At 49.7% G+C, this 24,553-nt stretch overlaps 1 protein-coding gene across 1 annotated transcript; it reads right to left on the bottom strand.

Annotated features, from left to right (window-relative positions):
- Positions 1 to 716: 716 nt before the first annotated feature.
- On the bottom strand, positions 717 to 4,977 carry LOC112895647 (probable acylpyruvase FAHD2, mitochondrial). The gene is made up of 8 exons (XM_025963624.1): positions 4,582 to 4,977; positions 4,301 to 4,475; positions 2,582 to 2,634; positions 1,821 to 1,883; positions 1,437 to 1,487; positions 1,218 to 1,335; positions 979 to 1,132; positions 717 to 890 (listed from the first exon to the last, which is right to left on the bottom strand). The coding sequence occupies exons 1-7, from the start codon at positions 4,681 to 4,683 to the stop codon at positions 1,011 to 1,013; spliced, it is 684 nt and encodes a 227-aa protein (XP_025819409.1). The 5' UTR covers positions 4,684 to 4,977; the 3' UTR covers positions 717 to 890; positions 979 to 1,010.
- Between the last annotated feature and the right edge of the window lie 19,576 nt (positions 4,978 to 24,553).

Raw genomic sequence — 24,553 nt, 5'->3', positions numbered from 1 at the left:
CATCAAATTCTACTGAATTCTCAAGTTTAGATTGACATCAGAAATATCCTTTACATCGAAATATCACACTGTCACAAAATGGCAGCAATTCTGTAAATTACATTGCCAATATGCATTCACTTGACTTCTCTTCAAGTACACACCTTCAGCGCATCAATTTACCTGCACAAGCACCTCAATTACAATTTACAAGCACCTGCATAATCACCTCATCCTCCACCAATGGCTTATCCATGCTCGCCAAGGCGTTCACGTTGGATTATCCTGACCATGGGGTTCATGCACAATTGCACATGCCGCACGACACCCATGAGGCGCTCACGGACCTGCTTCTCGGCCATGCCCTAGCAGCTCTTCCAGTTCCTGGGTTTGTTGCTATGTTCGCCACTCACGGAACTCTTGTTGCGGACTTCGTCAGTCAGCACGCACGTATATAAGACATATAAGACCATTCTCAATGGAGGTTTTTTCCAGTAGTGAACCTTGCACGGGAATTAAAGTATACATCCTTGCCATCACGCCATACATGCTTGATCGTGTGATTTATATGAAATCTTTATTATCTTTATATGCCTCGAGTCGAGAACCAATCATATACGATATTCAAGATTGCAGGAAGGCCATTTCCACCAGCAGTGTGTATGCATGGCAGCGAAGTTTTATCATGCCAGAAAAAAGAAGCTAATTAACAATCTAGCTACGCAGACAATCAGACATCACGAACCAAAATAAGGGACATTTTATTGCAGAAGCGAGAGACTACAACCACATTCACAGAATCATAGGAGCATAGCTTATTTCATCAAGTACCACACATACGAACAAGGAAGCACAAGAACAATCATCTGCAGTTGCTCCAGGAAGTGGCCGGTAATGGTTGAGGACGACACCTGCATACGGCGAAACAGATCCAAGTTTTATTTTCCATAAAACCAGGTCCAGCGTGATGACATGCTCCTACAAAAACATGCCACTTACCATTACGTACGATCTGTCGCTTATATATTGCTTCAGGTAGAAAACAGCCGCTTGCGCCTCTGAACATCAAACTCCATATCATTATCAGCGAAGCCAGTAATGCCCGCTTTGATCTTCTGGCCTACTCGGACAGGACCTGTACCCGCCGGAGTACCTGCAGAGATGCAAATGTGATCCAAGAACATGTCCCTTTCCGCTGCAAGAACACGTGACGATGTGGATGGAGAAAGCTTCATTACCAGTCAGGATCACGTCTCCCTCCATTAACGTCATGATGGAACTGATATAGCTGACCAAATAAGGAATCTTGAATATCATATCACCTGTGGAGCCCTTCTGCCTGAGTTCATCATCCACCTGCCATATCGTGTAACTAATTACTTGTCAACCCTAGATACAACTTCAGCCACCAATAGAATAGATCGCTCCGATCCATCCAAATAAATGTGCATCATTACCTTAAGCCACAACTCCAGATCATGGGGATCAGTGACAGCCGATTTTGGTATCTGTTAGGTGAACAAATGATTATATATAATTCCTAAGAGCACAAGAAACAAGCCTGATCGAAGTGGAACTATATCTTTTCATGTCACAAGAATAGCATGAACCACGAGGCGCACACAGATGATACTACCGCACAAACAGCCATTTTTCCGTTATGAAATCATGGAAAAAAAAAACACCTTCTCTGCGGATTCCATTCATATGCTACATAACTAACTTGAGTATGAGAGATGCAACTATATATTACAAATAAATACATACGATTAGAAATCATTTAATGTCTCAAACCGCCTATTAAGATCAATTTCATTGAACAATGAGAAAAAAATGCTTACAACTGCACTGATTGGAGTAAAGGTGTCCTGTCCTTTTGCCATAGCCCATGAATCACCTGCAGCCTACAAATATACCATCGGTTATTGATTATAAGTAAAAATTCAAGGCAGATATTTTTCAATGTGAAGGAATTTTTTTACAGCATAAGATTATTATGAGCCTTATTACAGTGGTTGGAAGGTGCCGGGCAGTACCTTTCGGTTCTATTTTTTTATTTCTATTTTTTTATTGCTGGCCACTGATCTAATATGTGAATTAAAAATCTATTCTTTTCGAAAGAAAGGAATTTCGTAATCTTAACAGATTAAAAAAACAGTTAATTAATGTTGGTACCGGCCCCCTCTATTTTGGTACCAGTCCCATGTATTTGGTACTTTTTCTAGGTACCTCCCGGTACCTCTTATATCTCAACAATTGATTTTACCGCGATGAACAGTTTTTATTTGTTACAATTATAATAAAATTTCTCTATATACAAGGTCATGTTGACCATTTAGTTATTGTCACAAATTATGCTCACAAAGACATATATATGATGTTACATTTTTTTCTAATAAACATGGTCATAGTAGAAAAGATCGAAACAAGTGATCAAACTACAACAAGGAATTTGTACCTGACCATATTTAATAAAATTTGATTCCTATTATCGGATTATCTTACAGCAGGAACTGGGGATGGCAGTACTCAATAAACTTAACAATAGAACGTGTAAAAATGAAACTGGAAATAGATATAGTGATATACACGTAGCACACACCTTAGCAGCAAGCTGAAGTTCTTTTGCTGTCATGTCCAAAGCAAGTGCATAACCTGGAAATCGTTTTCAAGTTAGCACGCATGTCTTAGTTGACTTTCTGGTATATGAAACTGCTATGGTTAGGGGTGAAAACGGAAATGATAATTTTCGATTATCGGAAATCGTTTTCGAGATTCTATCGAAATTTAGGTCTAATAAAAAACGATAGCGGTTACCGAAAAAATGAAAACGAAAATGATAAAATAATTCGAAAGTGAAAACGAAAACGATTTCAGTCTCTTCCGACCGTTTTCGAGAAATACCGTATTTAGTCGGTATTTTACCGTCGTTAATTACCGAATAAACGAACTGGCGTTTATCCCCACGCTGTTCTTCCTGGTGGAGCTCGGAGACCGCGGATCCACCCCGCCGCTGCCTACTGGAGCAGCACAAGCTTGGCCTCCTCCATCCCCCGCCATACTTGCTCGCGCCATCTGTGCCAAGCTTCTCCGCGGCGCCTCGAGGCAGGTGCAGGTGGAGGCGGCGCCTTCGCCACTCTTGCTCGCCCTATCCAGGCCGAGACTCTCCGTGAAGACTGCCGGCGCAGGCGGAGGCGGTGCGCAAGAGGACGAGCTCGACGCTGAAATGCACGGGGCAGGCCACCACATACGCCTACAATCCCTGCTCCCCGCTGAGCTTCACCCTTTCGATCGATTCGCTGGATGAGCCGATGAGGAACCAGAGAGAGAGAGAGAGAGCTGATAAAGACAGAGACAGAGAGGACGGAGAGGATAGAGATAAGTTCAGCTGTTGTTTATTCACTTTCCACTAGTGATGGCCCCACTTGATTTTGCTGGTCCACGTAACAGTGACTCGGGTACTAATAACTAATATAAATACTAGTGACAGTTTCACTTAGCTCGCTGATATTTCCCTGGAGAGACTCATAAAGGGTGGAATTTTTATTGCTGCGTTTCTAATTAAATGCTCTCTCTCCCCTCAACCTTCTTTACAATTTTTTTCCTTTCCTTTGTTTTACGGCATCATTTTTATGTCTTTTGTGTTTTTCTTCCATTGATGTGCTTTGCATTCTTCCAATCTAAATAAGCCCAAGTTAATTAATACTTCATTTGTTATGTGATTTGTGATGTTCAGAGAACTAAGGCTCTTCACATATATTGACCGTTTGGAACATCAAATATGTATGCTACATGCTACTATGTGTCATGTATGATTTGATGCAGCAATAGTTGGTACCTGCCTAAGAGATAGATCAAATTATATTGCTAGTGTCATTTTCTATGCTTTAAGGTGTTTATTGTTTAGGTTTCGATTGTTCTCGAAATGCTATCGATCGGATAGTTTCATTTTCGATATTATCGGAATACCAACATATTGTATCATTTTTATTTTCGAGTAAAAAATATAAAAGTAAAAGTGGTGGAGCCTTCGTTTCCAACCGATTTCATCCCTAGCTACAGTTAACTTTACAAGCTTTTCTGAGCTGGAAGAACTAAAATGTTTGGTTTACCAATTGGTGCCAACATTTATGCATGTTAGAATGCTTACAGTGATGTCCGATGAGTTTGCTTGATTTACAGAAATTGTTAAATTATCTGGTTTATTATAGTTTTTTTCCCAAAATTTGCCGGCAATTACACATGTTCTACTAGGGGAAAAATTATATTGGTGACCGTCACATGTCACTATCTGCAGGATCGCAAAGCAGTTCCTAGTTACCTCCAATATAGTCCATGGCGGATGCCTCGGGGACATCACGCGCTCGTCGGGAGATGATGACGGCGAACTCGGCCTCATGGCGCAGCGACTCAAGTGGCTCGGGCACCTCAATGGCAGCGTTGACCGTGCCGGCGTGGAGGAACGACGAGGTAGGCTTCAGGAACAGCGTGGGCACCTGCAAGAAACGCCAAACGGGATGCCCGCGACGTCGTCGGAATCAGGGAGGTTGCGCGCGATGGACGTATAGGATCTTAATGAAAGTGCTTTGGGATTCATCGGACCTTGGGGACGTTGCCGGGCTCCTTGACGTGCACCATGTAGTTGGTACTGACACCGATGATCTTGGTGCTCACCTGGAGGAGCCTCTGCGCCTCTGTTGCCATGGCCGGCGATGTGGCACAGTCGAGTGTTGTGTAAGTTTGTGGTGGAAAACTAAACCGGTCGGTGCTGAACTTCTGATTCTCTTACTGTCAACTCGCTGCTTCACACGCCTAGGTGAGAGGTTTATATAAGTTTGAGGCCTCGTGAACCCCCTGCCCCTTCTCTGCTTTTCACTCAAGAATATAAACTTCACACGTTACTAGCACGTACTTCACGTTACTACTGTATGGTAAAGAAATATGTGCTCTGTCTTTTTTTTCATTTAAAATTGCAGGGCATAACTCATAGCAGTCTGCAAAACTAAACTCTAGACCAATATCTTCTATAGTAGTACTCCGTCCATTCTACGAAGATTACAATTCTAGTTTTTTCGGATAGATTAGTGGTGATATGAAAAAGCTCTCATGCGTTGCGCTTAGTTTTGGCATGCAAATCAAATCTGACCACTTAATTAAATAGATAGTTGAGATCCAATTTTTAAGAATTCACTTTTCGTAGTACGGTGGGAGTACACTGCTCCTACCAATCATTACAGTGGTCCTTTCATGAAAAACAATTATTATAGTGGTACCATTTTCTAATCACAAATAATATATTCTCTTAGTCCGATTTTTGCCAAAGATTTTTCTAATCATAAGCAGAAAATGAAGCAAACAGCCCGGGCAGACAAGACCTCGAAATCCCGTTGAGAGGAGCCATTTGTTTAGTGGAGTGTGAACTAAAAAAACTGGCTCCCCGCGGAGCCTCGTCCTCGCCTACCCTCTTTACCATCCGCGGGTGGTGCAGACGATGGCAGCGCCAAGGGCGAGAGTGGGGAGGTGGCCGGAGGCGGGGAGCGCGAGGCGAGGGTGGTGGTAGCCGACGACAAGGAGGCTCGTGAGTGCGAGACGGGCGCACATGATGGCTGAAGACGGGGGTGGAGGTAGCGCAGGAGCATGAGGCAGTGGCTGGAGATGGGCGCGATGCCGGGAGGAAGAAGCGGATAAGGAGGAGAGAGAATGGGAAGTAAAGAAATAAGAAGAGAAAGTAATAGGAAGAGAAATAAAAAATAAGAAAATAAGGGTAATATGGATTTTATCTCTTCGACGTATACTTTAAACAACAGGAGAAGCCGTTTTACCGAATATTTTTACAAACAAACAATGCGGAACAAAAAAACTACTTCACCAGAGTGAAGATACATCTGAAGCTATTTTTAAAGGAGCTGGAGCCCTACTAAATTAGTCCTTACTAAAAAATATTATTAGGAGCGGAGAACAAAGTTTTTTGCAATTTTGTCATAATGCTTGCTGAATTGAGATGGAAAGATAAGGGATGACTTAGCAAGGAACTCCGATGCTCCTGTATCGCTGTCTATTTAATTATTAACAACTTTATCTAGATAAGGATGGCTGTACTTTATTGCAGGAAGGCGTGGACATCTTTCATTTTTTCCAGATGAACGACACAATAGCGAATAATAAAGATGCAGGATGAACTGGATGAGATCGTAATGTATGCTTTGATGTTGAGCTAACGATAATGATTAATCGGTAGATATAAGGTTTGTGTACTTTATTTTAATGACATGCATGTTTACAGCATGCGACATTGATTATCGGGCTCTAGGATTTGTTTAACTTGAGCGTGAAAGGAATGGGAAATAATGGATACGAGTATTTAAGGTCCACATCATATTCTTGAAGACAGAAATAAGGTAGATAGGTGTTGTGGTGTTGATTTGTTTCTCCTCGCGTTCTTAGAAAGTAAGTTGACCCAACTCTACCGATGGAACGGGCCTCGGGATGAATTTTAATTTACGCCCGCAACTAGCAGGGTATCTTTTTTCATCCGGTTGAAAATATGCTCGGGTCACTACAGCGCGCTGTCCTCCACAATTTTACGTTTTTTTTTCTTAGCCCAGGAAGCTGTTGGGTTGTTCCAAGAGTAGTCATTTATTGGGTTGTGTAGTGTTCCTGACTGGTGAGTTTCAACCATCCTGATCCCATGACTTCAAAAGCGGCTAAGTCAGGTTTTTTTTTTACGATAGAAAGATAGGTAATGACAATGGAGTCATCCACGTTGACGTTGAAGAATCTGCCTACTACATTTTTAGGTAGCTCAATCTTATTGTTGATGCACTACTGCAGAGACGATTCGTAGGGATGCCTCTTCTAGGAGCGGTCCAAAAGATAACCCGCTCCTACAAATGGAGCGAGGCTACTGTAGCAATTCACTCGCTAATGCAATTTTTAGATGCAGGTGATGGCCTTACCCGTCTGTAGAAGTGACCACCACTTTTAGGGGCGGGTGACGCCATCGTCTCTCCCTAGAAATGCATTTTGAGAGGTGGGTGATGCCATCAACCGTCCCTGGAATGAACTTTATGGGTAGATATGCATTTCTAGGGGCAGTGATGGCATGACCTACCCCTACAAATGGTCCCACGTCAAAAAATTCATAACTTTTTCATATGATTTCGGATGAAGTCAAACTTTTATACCAAAATGGTAGAGACTGGCGAGATCTAAAATTTTGTAATTAACAATTTTTTCATTTAAGGTCATTTAATAATCCAAATTTTTTTTATAAGTTCTCTAATAGCTATGACTATATAGTACCTCATACGACTCGTACTTTGAGATTTTCACAATCTTAACCTTTATATACACGGAAATATACTTGTTATATTTTTTCGGTATCTATAGTTCATAATTAACTATAGTGTAGAAGTTTCACTTTTTTATTTATTTTTACTATATTTAAATATTTAAATGAATTTTTGGAATAAAATAGAAAAATATTTTCAGGGTCGGGTGAGGACTGGAACAAAAAGAATCGGAACCAGGAATTCGGTTCTCTGTTCGGTTCCTATTTTTGAGGAACCAAAATTACCCGGTTAGTTCAGTTCCTAGGCTCGGTTAACCGAGGAACCGAGTAGAAAAGCAAATCAGCCCATTAAGGTATTAAGTCCGGCCAAGGTCCAAGTCAGCAATCAGCCAAACCCTAGCTAACCCCCCGCTCGCTGCCGCCCTCGGCCAGCGCTCGCCGCCACCTAGTGCCCTCTGGCCCTCGGCCAGTACTCCGGCCTCCACCCTCAGCCCACGCCCGCCATCGCTGGAGTCCACCGCCCTCGGTCCCCGCCCTCAGCCAGCACCCACCGCTGCTAAGCGCCCTCCAGCCCCATCCTCTGCCAGCGCCCGCCGCCTCCCGGCGCCCTCGGGCCCCCACTCCCGTCAAGCGCCTGCTGTCGCCGGATCTTGTCAGCGCTCGTCATCGCCGGACCCCGCCAGCGTGTCACACCCAGTTTTAAGGACAAAACCGAATGCATAACTATATGTATGCCAGGATCAAGTTTCATACATATAGTGACTTCATCAGTGAATAATCACTGATGAAAAGAGAACTAAAAGACTATAGAGATTATCAGAGCTATACAGTTTATCCTGGAAATAAAGACTCCAAACTTCACAGGCAATCGATTGGAAGTTGCGTAGGCCTAAAACTCAGCATCATCTTCAAAAGAATTCACATCACTATCTTCTCTGAGCAGCAATTATAACAAGCGTGAGTACACTTATGGTTGGTACTCAGCAAGTGTTGGGAATTATATGATATGAAGGCCAAAATCAAGAAAAGGCTGACTGGCTTACTGCGATAAGCAATTTTAGTTGGTCAAGTTTTATTAGCACCTGATTACTAAGATATAAGTTTGTACCAAAATCCACATTAAAAGAAATAGAAGAGATATAGCAAAAGCATAACCATAACTATAAATCTGGTCCACGATTTAATTCATCTTCAAGTTCAATTATCATGTGAGGGTCCAAGCCGCTCTTAACCGTGAGCACGGCTGATATATCAGTTTTCGAGGTTGTACATTTTACCCACAATTCATGTCTCCCAATTTGCCCGAGGTAGCTTGCCTCTTAAACACTTCCGAGATGAGTGGTAAGGGATTCACTACGAGATCTTTACAAATATTCATTAACTTATGACAATCCGCTAAGATTTCAAGTCAAAACAGTCATAACTCTCCCTAGTGAGGTAGTGTCTTAGCCAAGGACCACATATCAAAGCCGCAAGAGGACCGAGCTATACCCTGTCGATGCAACCCCTTTCTTGCCCTTTCGGTAAGATCGTCATAAGCTAGTGTTTCTAATTAATCAGCTAAGACCAGAGCCATATAGTATTGTGGTTGCACTGTTTTGCTGTGTGGTTCTCCAAGTTCCGATTAAAACATATGATCTTATGATTAACAACACAAAGAGCATGAACATGGATAAAACAGGTGTAGCATCATCATTGTTATTATCATGGTTATAAATTATTCCTAAGCTGGAACCAGTTATAGCAACTAAGCAATAGCTACCCAACATGAAGGTAAAACCCAGGTTGACAAGGAATGATCATAAAGACTAGGCATATCCTTAGTTAGGATCCATCAAAATTAGGACACATGCATGCATATAGAAAAAGTTATATTTATTATGATTATTAGGACAAAAGAATGATTAAGGAAACACTTGCCTTTCTTTTAGAGAATAGCTGCTCAGAGTCTTCAACTCTTGTTCTTGAAACTCTAAATCTTTAAAGCTTCTGGATCGCGCTCCTTCTAACATCACACAAGCATTGGACCGAAGCATACAAGCAAGTAAACAAATAAGAATAACTAAGAACAGATACAACAAGCAAAATGAAAGCTTTAAAAGAGTGTACAAAAGGATAGGGCTCTTGCTACAGTCACGAGAACGAAAGAAACGCGGAAAACGGAGCTAGGGTTGAAAAGAAACAGCTAAAGAAAGGTTTATGTTATAAAAGAGAAAAAATAAACTATAAGCTTCATTTATTTTAATTTGGAAAATGTGACGCCCTGAAAATTTATCAAATCAAACTACGCGCTAAAATCTTTCGATCAAAAACCTAATCGCCGTCAAAGCCCATCCCAACCCTAGCCCTAACCCTCTCCATTTTCCCCCGCCACCCTGACAACCGACACGAACACGACCGCCGTCCCGTCCCGCACCGCTCGGAGGCCTGTCGCCCGCGCGTAACCACCCGCCGCGATCGGCGCCGACACGATGTCCCTTTTCTTTTCTCCTCGCGCAGCGTGTGAACGTCGCGCGCGCGTGGCCGACCAGCCGTGGGCGCCGCCGCAAATATCGCCGGCGCGCGTCACCTTTTTTTTCTCTCTCCCTTTTCTCTCTTTCCTTCTTCTTTTTCCTATTTTTCCCTTCTTTCTCCTTCTCTTTTCCTTTCTTCCCTTTTCTCTTCTTTTTTCCCCTTTTTCTTTTCCTTCCTTCCCTCCTCTTCTCCCTGTTCCTCCCTCCTCCCTCAGCTCCCGAACGCCACACGGCCGCGCGCTGCCGTGCCGCGCGCACGCGCTCGCCCCGCGTGCCCCGCGTGGCCGCGCGCCGCGCCATGCCGGCCGTCGCTCGCGCCCCGCCCCTGGCCCGCGCCTCGCCGCGCCGCGCGCGCACGCGCGCGCGCTCCCCCGTGTGTGGCCGCGCTGCCCGCCGCGCCACCCGTCGCCCCGCCGCGCGCGCCGTCGCTTCCCCGTCCTGTGCCGCCCAGCACCCGACCCTCCCCCACGTGCAACGCTCGGCGCCCTCGCCGCCACGCCGCGTCACGACGGCCGCGAGCGGCCAAACGCCATTAATGGCCGCCCGCGACCGCCGCCGGCCGAGCTCCCCGCCTCACCGCCTCGGCCACCTATAAAAGGGGCCGAGGAGCACCCCCGGCGCCCCCACGAACCGCAGCGCCAATTAGCCCCTCACCTCCTTGCCCCTACCACCGCCGCCACGCACGCCACCACCGGCCGCCGCCCCCCACCGCGGTCCCGCCTCCTCGCTGCGTCCCAAGCCGAGGTGAGTAGGGGAATACGACCCCCTCGCCTCCCTCCTCCTTCCCCCCCCGCCCCGACCGCCGCCGGGCCCCGGGCCGGCCGGAATTGCCACCGCCAGCGCCCCCATCCCCTCTCCTCTGTTTCCCGTGGGGGGGAGGAGGAAGAAGGTGGTCATTTGCCACAGAACCCCCTGGCCTCTCCCTTTTTCCCGAAAGAAACCCCCCTTGTGCCACATTTCACTGCAGACCCTCCTGTTTTTAGCTATTCAGGAAAAACTAAAACCCCCGTCTCATAAACTTAATTTTAATTAGGTCCCTACACCTTTCTAGTATACCCCAAGTACCCCCAGGAGTTATAACCAAGCCCCACTACCTCTAAAACATTTATGAATAGGACCCTGACTCCTTGTTTAACCCTTAGACTTTTATAGAACCTATCATTTTATGCGCCAAACGGTCCCCGATCGACCCGAAACTTTACCACGCCCTTTCTAGTATAGTTTTAACCATGCCAATAAGAAACCACCCAAAAATATTACCCCTACCTCCGTAACTAAATTATTTCCGATTCAAGCTCAACGATAAAAGCCTTTTGTTCTTTCGCTTGATTGTGTGTATATTTGTTTGCGTCGTAGGACACGGAGTGAACGAGGAAGGTCCCGACTGTGACCAAGTGAACGAGGACCAGTTCTGCGACCCCGAGCCCGAGGGACAGTGCTTCGATCAGGACCTCCCGCAAGGGTTTGATGATGGCAAGTTCAATCCCGCCCTTTTGATGCATGTTTCTGTCCTAGTTTTACAAACACAACCCAGTGGCCTGTTTTATAAAATTGCATGGTTTTTCTTGCTGAAAACGTGGTAGGATAGCCACCCTTATTTGTGATAACCATACCTTGACCACCTGGTTTTATAAAGAAAGTGTGTGTGTGTGTGGGAAGGGATAAAAATGTGGTTTTGAAAGATGAGTCAGACGGGATGGATGGCATTTCTGTGTGAATTGCCGTTGGTGTGCTCGTACCTGTGTGGTTGAGCGAGGAAGGGAGATATCCATCTTGTTACCCCTAAGGACCGAGTTGATGTGTCGTCTCACCTAGCTTCCTGTCGTGCAAACCACTTGACCGTTGAATGGGCAACGGCTTAGCCTAACCCCACTAGTTAGTCTGATAGCCATCAGGAGAGCTGAGAGCAACGGGTGATCAAGGAGAAGGGATAATGTGACGCCCTGAAAATTTCAAATTTAAACTACGCGTTAAGGTGTCCTGACCGAAAATTTATTCGTCGTAAAACCCTGACTCCCTCCGTTTCACCGCCACACTGACGGCCGACGCGAGCTTGACCGCCGTCCCATCCCGCATCGCTCACGCGCGACCGTTTCCCGCAATCAGCGCCGGCGCGATGCTGTTCTTCTCGCGCAGCGCGCGGGCGATGCACGCGCGTGGCCGACCGACCGCGGTCGCCGCCGCGATCGGCGCCGACGCACCCCTCCCTTTTCTCTCTCCCCCTTTCTCTTTTCTCCTTTTCTCTCTCCCTCCTATTTCTTTTCTTTTTCCCTTTTTCCCTCTCTTTCTTTTCTTTTTTCCTTCCTTTCTTCTTTTCCCTCCTTCCTTCTCCCCCTTCTCCTCTTCCCTGGTCCTGGGCGCCGCTCAGCCCGCGCCGCCCCCCCTCCTGCTTGGCCCCGAGCCACGGCCCCCCCTCCTCCCCTCGCGCGCGCACACGCCCCGTGCCCGGCCGCCTGTGCCCACGCGAACGCCCGCGCGTGCACCACATGCCGCGCCGCCCGCCGCGACGTCCGTCGCTCACCGCGCACGCCGACTGGCTGTGCGCGCCACGCACCGAGCCGCGCCGCCCGGCCTCTGGCCTCGGCCACGCCGCCCCGCCCTCCCGCGCACGCCGCCGTACGCGCGCGCACCGCCGGACCGCGCGCGCACGCGACCCACGCGCACGCGCACGGCCACGGCACGCACGCGCAACCGCACGGCCGCCGCGCTGCCCGTCGCCGCTCGCCGCTGCTCCCCTGCCGCACCGCCCTGTGCCCGCACAGCGCCCGCCCACGTGCCCGAGCCGTCGCGTCGCTCCGGCCTTGCCGCCCGCGCCGCCGCTCCACGACACGGGCGCCATTAAGGTGCTCCGCGCCGCCCGCCGGCCTCCTCACCGGCCACCGCCGCCCACCCCCTCTGGCCGCCTATAAATAGACCCCGCGCGGCCCGCTACCCCCCCACAACTCCCACCGCCACCTCTGCCCTCTCCCCTAGCCCACAGCGCCGCCGCCGCCCGTGACACCGCCGCCGCCCGCCTGCTCCCGTGGGCGCGCCTCCTCGCCCCACCGCAGCCCGTGGTGAGTGGGGGGATCGGTTCCCCTCCTTCCCCTTCCCCTTTTTCCCCTGTCCCGAGCCACCCCAGGGTCTCGGCCGGCCGTATTGGCCGCCGCCGCCGGCACCCCCACCCCTCCTCTGTTTCGTGCGAGAGGAAGGAGGAAGAAAGGGGCTTTTGCGCAAAGCCCCCTCCCCTTTCCCTGTATTACCCCAAAGAAACCCCCTTACTTACTCTCTTTTGCAAACGAGACCCCGTTCTTTCCGTTATTTCAAAAATAAACCCTCCATTACATAAACCTAAACAAAACCGACACCCTTTAGCGTGCCCTGAGTATTTCTAGGATTCGCAAATAGGTCCTTACTCCTTCCGGATAATTACGAACAAGCCCCTGGACCCCCGTTTAATCCCTGAAACCATCTGTGACTCGTCATTTTATGTGCGAAACGACCTCCGATCGACCCGAAACTTTACCACGCCCTTTCTAGTCTAGTCCTAGCCACGCCATTGAGAAACCACCCAAAAATATTACCCCTACCTCCGTAACTAAGTTATTTCCGATTCAAGCTCAACGATAAAAGCTTTTAGTTCTCTCGCTTGATTGTATGCCTGTTTGTTTGCGTCATAGGACACAGAGTGAAAGAAGAAGTTCCCGACTGCGACCAAGCAACCGAGGACCAGTTTTGCGACCCCGAACCCGAGGGACAGTGCTTCGATCAGGACCTCCCGCAAGGGTTTGACGATGGCAAGTTCAACTCCACCCTTTGATGCATGTTTCTGTCCTAGTTTTTATAAACACAACCCAGTGGCCTGCTTTATAAAATTACATGGATTTGCTTACTGAAAACATGGTAGGATAGCCACCCTTGTTTGTGATACCCATACCTTGACCACCTGGTTTTGTAAAGAAAGTGTGTGTGTGTATGGGAAGGGATAAAACGTGTTTCGAAAGATGAGTTAGACGGGATGGATGGCAATTTTGTGCGATTTGCCGTTGGTGCGCTCGTACCTGTGTGGTTGAGCAAGGAAGGGAGATATCCATCTGGTCACCCCTAAGGACCGAGTTGATGTGTCGTCTCACCTAGCTTCCTGTCGTGCAAACCACTTGACCGTTGTATGGGCAACGGCTTAGCCTAACCCCACTAGTTAGTCTGATAGCCATCAGGAGAGCTGGGAGCAACGGGTGATCAAGGAGACGGGATAAGCTCTGTGTGACTTATGCCCTGTTTAAACCTCGGTGTTAGGTCGAATGACCCCTTGATAGATCCCGTGGTGGCTAGCCAGGTCTAGCTAAGGTGGGTAAGGGCTTCGATGGGATCTGCACCGGCACTAAGGTGTTCGTGCTGTGGTACCCCACCTGTGGTTAAAGTTGCACACCTCTGCAGAGTTAAAAATCTATTCGAATAGCCGTGCCCACGGTATTGGGCAAGTTACGGTGTGGTCACATAACTAGTGTTTCTCTCTGGAAATAGTTGGACTGGTATGGGTTGATTGGGAAGTGTCCGGCAGCTGTGCTGTGTGCTACGACGGACGGGGAGTCCGGTAGCAGTTTTAAACTTGGATCCTGTGTGGATCAACACCATGTACTCCTTGATGCTTAACAACTTGTTTTTGAAAATGTTTTAAACATACCTTTGCATAAAGTCGAGTTTTCCGCAAATAAAACCACAACCTTATCCTGGGATTAACCTGTGCATTCATCTCTGTTATTTCCCCCTCCGCGGGTGTGATTGGACTTGCTGAGTACGATCGTACTCACCCCATTCTTACTTTTACAGTGGAAGATTCCGACTACATCCCCGAAGACGTCGAGTAGGGTTCCGTCCTGCACCCAGTCTTGCCTGTGGGTGAGGTCACCATTGGAACTCCGCATGGCGCAAGACTCTGATGATCCCCTTTTCGTAGTTAGTGTAGTAGTGTGGGGTTTAGTTGTAATCCTCGCGATAGTGGCGCTTCACTGCCCATTACCGCGAAGAGTTGTACGGTGATGTACCATATGATGTAATAAAAGTGTTATCAGCCTCCTGGGACTGGTAAGTAACACTTTTAAGTCTTCCCTGATGGGGGGACGCTTCAGGTGGTATCAGAGCCGTAGGCTGGCCGTAGGACGTGACCCTAGGAGCGAGAACCCTTTTTAGGCCCTAGAACTTGTCCTGATTTAGAAATTTTCTGCACAAACACTCACCACTGGTCTTTGCCTTGTTCCAGATGGCTGGCAATGGATGGGTTAACGGAATCTGCCACGCAGAGCCCGACCTTCCCAAGTTACTATTGCTCAGCCTGGAACGCGTTGGGATTATGGAACCACCGGAGTATGCCTACCGTGAGTACATCGCAGGAGGCACCCTTCGGTGCGACATGATGGTTTTTGTGGAGAGAAGCACCCGCTACCCTGATGTGGACCCTTGGTTCATCTCCACCGCTGGCTTCCGCTTCCCCGACACCTATCGAAAGGCCGCCCATAAAGCCCTGCGACGGCTGCGTGTGCTCTACAGGCGCCACCTTCAGCGGACTCCTATGGGATTTTTCCCACCCGCTGAGGGAAGAGGACGCACTTGGATTGCCCGGATGAGGGGACTTGGACGAGAAGAAGAAGACCTAGAAGATACGGTCTCCCACCTGTCCATCTACCTTACTGGCTTGGATGCACTCTACCGCGAACAGGCAGCACAACTGAAGCAGCTAATCCATGGGATTGAAAAGATAACCCAGGAGCTGGAGGAAAAACGGACAAGAGCCGCAAGCGCCGAGTATTCCTTAGCCACCCTCCAAGCCCAGATGCAAGAATACGAGAACCGCAATGGAATAGGTGGATGGATAGAGGAAGAAGAAGAAGAACCCATGGAAACCCATTGGGATAAGGGTACTCAGACCGAAAATGAGATGGATCGGTTCCTTCCAATAAAGAAGCGCTCTATCAGGACCGAGGAAGAATCCCCGTAATAGGATTAGCACTCCAAGCTAGAACCCGACCCTAATAACCCCGTGCCCATGAAAATTGTATCCCCGTATTGCAATAATAAATGTCATCCACTCCCTTCTGTATCTGTGCTAGACTGTTTACCCTGTTCATGTTTCAGATGGCTGAGGAAGGATGGACCCAGGGCGATTGCCAAGCAGCACCTGGCTTTCCCGGCCTCTTAATCAGCACCCTGGAGGACCTTGGCGTTACAGAACGCCCAAGGTACTACAGCCGAGAATACGAGCACCATGGTACCCTTCGCTGCAGGGTGATCCTGGTCATCGCCAGGAGCAACCGCCACCCCAACATCCAGCCTTGGCGAGCGACCGCCACGGGGTTTAGACACCAAGACACCTAGCCCTTGGCCATCAGAAAAGCACTCCGTTATCTGTGCCGGATTTTTGAAGAACACCTCGCCCCCACGCCAGCCAAATTCTTCCCGCCGGCCATCAGAACCCCAGTCTGGGAAGCGCGCATGAGAAACCTGGAACGACGTCGCCACGAAGAAGGCCCCCTGTACCAAGTGGCTACTTACCTAGCCGCCCTGGACCAACTCTTTGATGAGCAAGCCAACCTTCTAAGGGAGCAGACCCATCGAGCTGAGCAAGCAGAGCTCGCAGTGAGGATACAGCAGATTCGAGCCGCCCACGCCAAGGCGAGAGCCACAGCCGCGGTCAGTAGCGAAGCAGTCGCCCAAGAGAGCCTTAGGCAGGCCCGAGACCGGCGTATGCAAGATTGGACCCAAAGTGGAACACCAGTCCCGGCAATCGGGGAAGACCATGTTTTACTCGGGACACCTGTCATAGGGTGGGGATCGCTCTTTGGGAGCACACGAGCCCCACCCGAGGACCCTGAAAGTTCTGCTGCCGCCGACGAAGGGGATGCTGCAATGCAACCCCTGACTGATGGGAACCCAGAAGACGGCGAGCGAGGACCTCTCCCCCTTCCCGCCCCGGAAGAAGGCACACCGTGCAAGTAGAGTGACCGACGCCGTCCCAGTGATGCCCCTTCCCCAGCCTTTCTGTTTACGACGTACCCTTAAGACAAGACCCTGGCCAAGTAGCACGAGACCTAGTTGTACCCCCTTGCAGTAATAAAAGGGTTTGTGCTTGTTGTTTGTGATGATTGTGTGCTGGTTTGTTGTGTGCTGCTTGTTTATATGGGTACCGGCAGAAGGTAGATTCTGCCTTATATACACGAATTAAACAACTTAAACATCACATAATCGTAACCCCAATTTACCCAATCAACAGGTGACCCCCCGGAACGTCGCAAGGGCCTCCCGTGGCCGGAACCCCGTAGCCGCTAGTGCCGGAGCACAGCCCGTTGAACAAGATCTTCCCCAAGGAGAACAAGAAGTAAGCCAGACCCGAGGAGGAAGTCAAGAAGGAGAGCAACCACCACCACCCCCACCCCTCGGAGACTTGGCGCAGATAATCCATAACCAGACCCTCATTCTGGAAACACTGGCGAATGCCCTCATTAACCGGCAGCCACGAGGGCAGAATATGAACGACAAGCTGACGGCCTTTCTAAGGACCAAGCCACCCACCTTTGCTGGGTCCTGCAACCCGTTGGATGCTGACGACTGGTTGCGAGTGATTCAGAGGAAGCTCGAACCATTCGAATGCCAGGACCGGGACAAAGTCCTTCTAGCAGCCCACCAGCTCACCGGAACAGCATTATCCTGGTGGGAAAACTATTGTGCCGCAGCTGAAGATGCCTCTACCATCACCTGGGGAGAATTCGTAAGGGAGTTCCGCCGCTATCACATTCCCTCGGCCACCATGAAGCGCAAAGCGGATGAATTCCGCGCACTACAACAAGGAAGCATGACGGTGGAAGAGTACACCCACCGGTTCATAGAATTGGCCCGATATGCGCCGGAAGAAGTGAGCGACGACGATAAGAAACAAGACATGTTCAAGAAGGGATTAAGCCCAGAACTCCGGACCTTGCTTACCCCACAAATCTATCCGGACTTCAACACCCTGATGAACAAAGCTATCCTCACGGAAAGGGCCAAAGCCGAAGAGAGGAAGGATAATAAACGCAAATTCCTGGAAAGTAAGGCCCGCCAACAGGACCGCTTCCAAAGGCCGAGGAACTCCAGCTACACTGCACCAAGATCTCAGGCCCCAATGCAGTATAGGACTCAGACCCAAGTGACAGGACCGCGGGCCCCTGAAGCGCAGCCTAAAAGTCAGAATACCATGAGGGCCCCGCAGAGCAACACAAGCCTGGTTGCCTCCGACAACAACAATGTTAGGGCCTGTTTCAACTGCCGTGAGACAGGGCATTTCATCGCCAATTGCCCTTATGCCAAGAACAAGCCGGCTACGTCGGCCTTCTCCAACACGGTGAATGGGCCCAAACCAGCCCTGACCGGTGCCAACCGAGTGCCTCTCCGCGACAACAGCCAACAGATGAAGCAGCCCCAGCAATCATTCGGACGAGCCCGCGTCAATCACATCGACGCGCAAGAGGCTCAAGAGGCTCAAGGCGTAGTACTCGGTGAGTACCTAGTCAACTCAGCTCTGGCAACAGTGTTATTTGATTCTGGAGCGTCGCACTCATTTATATCCTCGAGTTATGTGGAGAAATACAAAATACCTACGGTACTACTAAAAACACCCCTATTAACCCGTCGCCTGGAGGCGACATCAATTGTTAATTAGGTTGTCCACGGGTAAGGATCAATTTAAGTGGGGTAGACTTTCTAGCAGATTTGGTAGTCTTAAGTCTGGGGGAATAGACGTGATCCTTGGAATGGACTGGTTAAGCCGGTACAATGGTCTCATAGGCTGTACCGACAAAGTGGTACACCTAACAAACCACGAAGGAGTACAAGTGATCTGCCGTACCCGGGATAGTAAGTTTGACCCAATGGTATTTAGCATGGAAGCCAAGCCCTTAGAAGGAGTCCCGGTAGTAAACGAATACCCAGATGTATTCCCCGAAGAGCTTCCCGGTATGCCGCCGGACAGGGATATAGAGTTCGTCATAGACCTTATCCCCGGAACACCCCCTATAGCCAAGAGACCCTATAGGATGGCGGCCTCTGAGTTAACAGAATTAAAGAAGCAACTAGAAGAACTGCAACAAATTGGCTTCATTAGACCAAGCTCGTCGCCATGGGGAGCCCCAGTGCTGTTTGTCAAAAAGAAGGATGGGAGTATGAGGTTGTGTGTAGATTACCGGGCACTGAATGAAGTCACCATTAAGAATAAGTACCCCCTCCCCAGGATTGATGATCTGTTCGATCAGCTAAAAGGAGCCAAGTACTTTTCTAAGATCGACCTAAGGTCAGGGTATTTCCAGCTCAAGATTAGAGAAAGTGACATCCCTAAGACAGCTTTTGTCACCCGTTACGGGCAGTTTGAATTCACCGTAATGTCCTTCGGACTAACCAATGCCCCTGCTTACTTTATGAACCTCATGAACAAAGTATTTATGGACGAGCTGGATAAGTTTGTCGTAGTCTTTATCGACGACATACTTATCTACTCCAAGAGTGTTCAGGAACATGAACAACATCTGCAGGTAGTGTTGGAAAAGCTAAGGATACATAAACTATATGCTAAATTTAGCAAGTGTGAATTCTGGCTGGAGAGAGTAGCTTTCCTTGGTCACATTCTGACCGCGGAAGGTGTAGCAGTGGACCCAGAAAAGGTCGAAGCAGTCTCCAACTGGCAGCGACCGACCAATGTTAGTGAAATCAGAAGTTTTCTTGGACTGGCCGGGTACTATCGGAGGTTTATTGAGGGATTTTCTAAGATAGCCCAACCCATGACGGAACTTCTTAAGAAGGAGAAGAAGTTCGCCTGGACAGAAAATTGTGAAAGAAGTTTTCAAGAATTGAAGCAAAGGTTGACAACCGCCCCAGTGCTGACCCTACCGGACATTCATCGGGACTTTGTCATTTATTGTGACGCATCTCGACAAGGATTAGGGTGTGTACTGATGCAAGGCGGGAAAGTCGTTGCATATGCTTCCCGCCAACTCAGGACGCATGAGCAGAATTATCCGACCCATGATTTGGAATTAGCAGCCGTAGTGCATGCCCTTAAGATTTGGAGACACTACCTGATTGGAAATAAGTGTGAGGTTTACACCGACCACAAGAGTCTGAAGTATATCTTTACCCAGCCGGATTTAAATCTAAGGCAAAGAAGATGGTTGGAGTTGGTCAAGGACTACAATTTGGAAATTCAGTATCACCCCGGGAAAGCAAACGTAGTAGCCGATGCCTTAAGTCGAAAATCCTATGGGCCCAAAAATGACCATCTGCGCGAGGAAATGGCACGATAAAATGTGCACATGGTTCCTCGAGGTTCCAGCCAAGTGCTAAACGTCCAACCGACACTAGAGGATAGGATTAGAGAGGCCCAAAGCTCGGATCAGGAGTTAATGAAGATCTGCAAACAAACTGGAGAAAACAAAGCACCATGTTTCAGAGTAGATGATAAGGGAACGTTATGGTACGAGGATAGGATTTGTGTACCCCAGAACGGAGACTTCAGGCAGATAATCATGGACGAAGCCCATAACTCGGCCTACTCCATCCACCCAGGCTCCACCAAAATGTATATGGACATAAGGCAAAAATATTGGTGGAATGGAATGAAGGCGGATATTGCAAGATTCGTGGCTCATTGTGATACTTGCCAAAGGATCAAAGCCGAACATCAGAAACCGGCGGGATTATTGCAACCCTTGCCTATCCCGGTGTGGAAATGGGATGAGATAGGGATGGACTTCATAGTGGGTCTACCCAAAACACAGAAGGGACACGATTCCATATGGGTAATAGTGGATCGACTCACTAAATCGGCACATTTCATACCTGTACGAACTAATTACGGAGGAGAAAAGCTGGCAAAACTCTATGTGGAGAACATAGTAAAGCTACACGGAGTACCTAGCAGGATTGTCTCAGATAGAGGGACCCAATTTACCTCTAGATTCTGGTAAAGCTTGCATCAAGCCATGGGCATCAAATTAGATTTCAGCTCCGCATACATCCACAGACGCACGGTCAAACCGAGAGGGTAAATCAGGTTATGGAAGATATGCTGAGAGCATGTGTCCTGACCTACGGAAAGGACTGGGAGCAGAGTCTGCCCTATGCAGAATTCTCGTACAATAATAGTTACCAAGCCAGCTTGGGCATGTCGCCATTCGAAGCCCTCTATGGAAGAAAGTGCAAAACTCCCATGATGTGGTCGGAAGTTGGAGAACGTGCACTAGTAGGACCTGCACTTATAAAAGAAGCAGAAGAAAAAGTAGCGGAGATCCGCGAGAAGTTAAAGGCGGCTCAATCTCGACAAAAGAACTACGCGGATAAGAGAAGGCGAGAAATAAGTTTCAACCCGAGCGATTTTGTTTATCTCAAGGTCTCACCCATTCGGGGAACGCGAAGGTTTCAAGTACAAGGAAAATTTGCCCCTCAATACATTGGACCGTATCGGGTTCTAAAGAGGGTCGGAGCAGTAGCATACCGACTGGAGTTACCAGAAGAAATGTCGGATGTACATCCAGTGTTTCACGTCTCGCAAATAAGAAGATGCCTGAGGGTACCCGAAGGAGAACACGTGCCAGTGGAAACAATAGACCTGCAACCAGATCTGCGGTACCAGGAAGTACCGGTCAAAATTCTGGACACTGTCACTAGAAGGACAAGAAACTCCGAGGTACGGATATGCAGGGTTCAATGGAGCAGACATGGAATAGAAGAAGCAACCTGGGAACGCGAGGAGGCGCTAAAGGAGGAGTTTCCCCATCTATTTAGGAACCAGCCGAATCTCGAGGACGAGATTCATTTAAGTGGGGTAGGTTTGTGACGCCCTGAAAATTTCAAATTTAAACTACGCGTTAAGGTGTCCTGACCGAAAATTTATTCGTCGTAAAACCCTGACTCCCTCCGTTTCACCGCCACACTGACGGCCGACGCGAGCCTGACCGCCGTCCCATCCCGCACCGCTCACGCGCGACCGTTTCCCGCAATCAGCGCCGGCGCGATGCTGTTCTTCTCGCACAGCGCGCGGGCGACGCACGCGCGTGGCCGACCGACCGCGGTCGCCGCCACGATCGGCGCCGACGCATCCCTCCCTTTTCTCTTTCCCCCTTTCTCTTTTCTCCTTTTCTGTCTCCCTCCTATTTCTTTTCTTTTTCCCTTTTTCCCTCTCTTTCTTTTCTTTCTTCCTTCCTTTCTTCTTTTCCCTCCTTCCTTCTCCCCCTTCTCCTCTTCCCTGCTCCTGGGCGCCGCTCAGCCCGCCCCGCCCCCCCCTTCCTGCTTGGCCCCGAGCCACGGCCCCCCCTCCTCCCCTCGCGCGCACACGCCCCGTGCCCGGCCGCCTGTGCCCACGCGAACGCCCGCGCGTGCACCACGTGCCGCGCCGCCCGCTACGACGTCCGTCGCTCACCGCGCACGCCGGCTGGCTGTGCGCGCCACGTACCGAGCCGCGCCGCCCGGCCTCTGGCCTCGGCCACGCCGCCCCGCCCTCACGCGCACGCCGCTGTACGCGCGCGCACCGCCGGACCGCGCGCGCACGCGACCCACGCGCACGTGCACGGCCACGGCACGCACGCGCAACCGCACGGCCGCCGCGCTGCCCGTCGCCGCTCGCCGCTGCTCCCCTGCTGCACCGCCCTGTGCCCGCACAGCGCCCGCCCATGTGCCCGAGCCGTCGCGTCGCTCCGGCCTTGCCGCCCGCGCCGCCGCTCCACGACACGGGCGCCATTAAGGTCCTCCGCGCCGCCCGCCGGCCTCCTCACCGGCCACCGCCGCCCACCCCCTCTGGCCGCCTATAAATAGACCCCGTGCGGCCCGCTACCCCCCCACAACTCCCACCGCCGCCTCTGCCCTCTCCCTAGCCCACAGCGCCGCCGCCGCCCGTGACACCGCCGCCGCCCGCCTGCTCCCGTGGGCGCGCCTCCTCGCCCCACCGCGGCCCGTGGTGAGTGGGGGGATCGGTTCCCCTCCTTCCCCTTCCCCATTTTCCCCTGCCCCGAGCCACCCCAGGGTCTCGGCCGGCCGTATTGGCCGCCGCCGCTGGCACCCCCACCCCTCCTCTGTTTCGTGCGGGAGGAAGGAGGAAGAAAGGGGCTTTTTGCCCAAAGCCCCCTCCCCTTTCCCTGTATTACCCCAAAGAAACCCCCTTACTTACTCTCTTTTGCAAACGAGACCCCGTTCTTTCCGTTATTTCAAAAATAAACCCTCCATTACATAAACCTAAACAAAACCGACACCCTTTAGCGTGCCCTGAGTATTTCTAGGATTCGCAAATAGGTCCTTACTCCTTCCGGATAATTACGAACAAGCCCCTGGACCCCCGTTTAATCCCTGAAACCATCTGTGACTCGTCATTTTATGTGCGAAACGACCTCCGATCGACCCGAAACTTTACCACGCCCTTTCTAGTCTAGTCCTAGCCACGCCATTCAGAAACCACCTGAAAATATTACCCCTACCTCCGTAACTAAGTTATTTCCGATTCAAGCTCAACGATAAAAGCTTTTAGTTCTCTCGCTTGATTGTATGCCTGTTTGTTTGCGTCATAGGACACGGAGTGAAAGAAGAAGTTCCCGACTGCGACCAAGCAACCGAGGACCAGTTTTGCGACCCCGAACCCGAGGGACAGTGCTTCGATCAGGACCTCCCGCAAGGGTTTGACGATGGCAAGTTCAACTCCACCCTTTGATGCATGTTTCTGTCCTAGTTTTTATAAACACAACCTAGTGGCCTGCTTTATAAAATTGCATGGATTTGCTTACTGAAAACATGGTAGGATAGCCACCCTTATTTGTGATACCCATACCTTGACCACCTGGTTTTGTAAAGAAAGTGTGTGTGTGTATGGGAAGGGATAAAACGTGTTTCGAAAGACGAGTTAGACGGGATGGATGGCAATTCTGTGCGATTTGCCGTTGGTGCGCTCGTACCTGTGTGGTTGAGCAAGGAAGGGAGATATCCATCTGGTCACCCCTAAGGACCGAGTTGATGTGTCGTCTCACCTAGCTTCCTGTCGTGCAAACCACTTGACCGTTGTATGGGCAACGACTTAGCCTAACCCCACTAGTTAGTCTGATAGCCATCAGGAGAGCTGGAAGCAACGGGTGATCAAGGAGACGGGATAAGCTCTGTGTGACTTATGCCCCGGTTAAACCTCGGTGTTAGGTCGAATGACCCCTTGATAGATCTCGTGGTGGCTAGCCAGGTCTAGCTAAGTTGGGTAAGGGCTTCGATGGGATCTGCACCGGCACTAAGGTGTTCGTGCTGTGGTACCCCACCTGTGGGTAAAGTTGCACACCTCTGCAGAGTTAAAAATCTATTCGAATAGCCGTGCCCACGGTATTGGGCAAGTTACGGTGTGGTCACATAACTAGTGTTTCTCTCTGGGAATAGTTGGACTGGTATGGGTTGATTGGGAAGTGTCCGGCAGCTGTGCTGTGTGCTACGACGGACGGGGAGTCCGGTACCAGTTTTAAACTTGGATCCTGTGTGGATCAACACCATGTACTCCTTGATGCTTAACAACTTGTTTTTGAAAATGTTTTAAACAAACCTTTGCATAAAGTCGAGTTTTCCGCAAATAAAACCACAACCTTATCCTGGGATTAACCTGTGCATTCATCTCTGTTATTTCCCCCTCCGCGGGTGTGATTGGACTTGCTGAGTACGATCGTACTCACCCCATTCTTACTTTTACAGTGGAAGATTCCGACTACATCCCCGAAGACATCGAGTAGGGTTCCGTCCTGCACCCAGTCTTGCC

The sequence above is a fragment of the Panicum hallii genome, chromosome 5, assembly GCF_002211085.1.
Source record: "Panicum hallii strain FIL2 chromosome 5, PHallii_v3.1, whole genome shotgun sequence".
Taxonomy (NCBI): domain Eukaryota; kingdom Viridiplantae; phylum Streptophyta; class Magnoliopsida; order Poales; family Poaceae; genus Panicum; species Panicum hallii.
The sequence above is the reverse complement of the archived record's forward strand: the minus strand, read 5'-3'. Positions and strand labels throughout refer to the sequence as shown.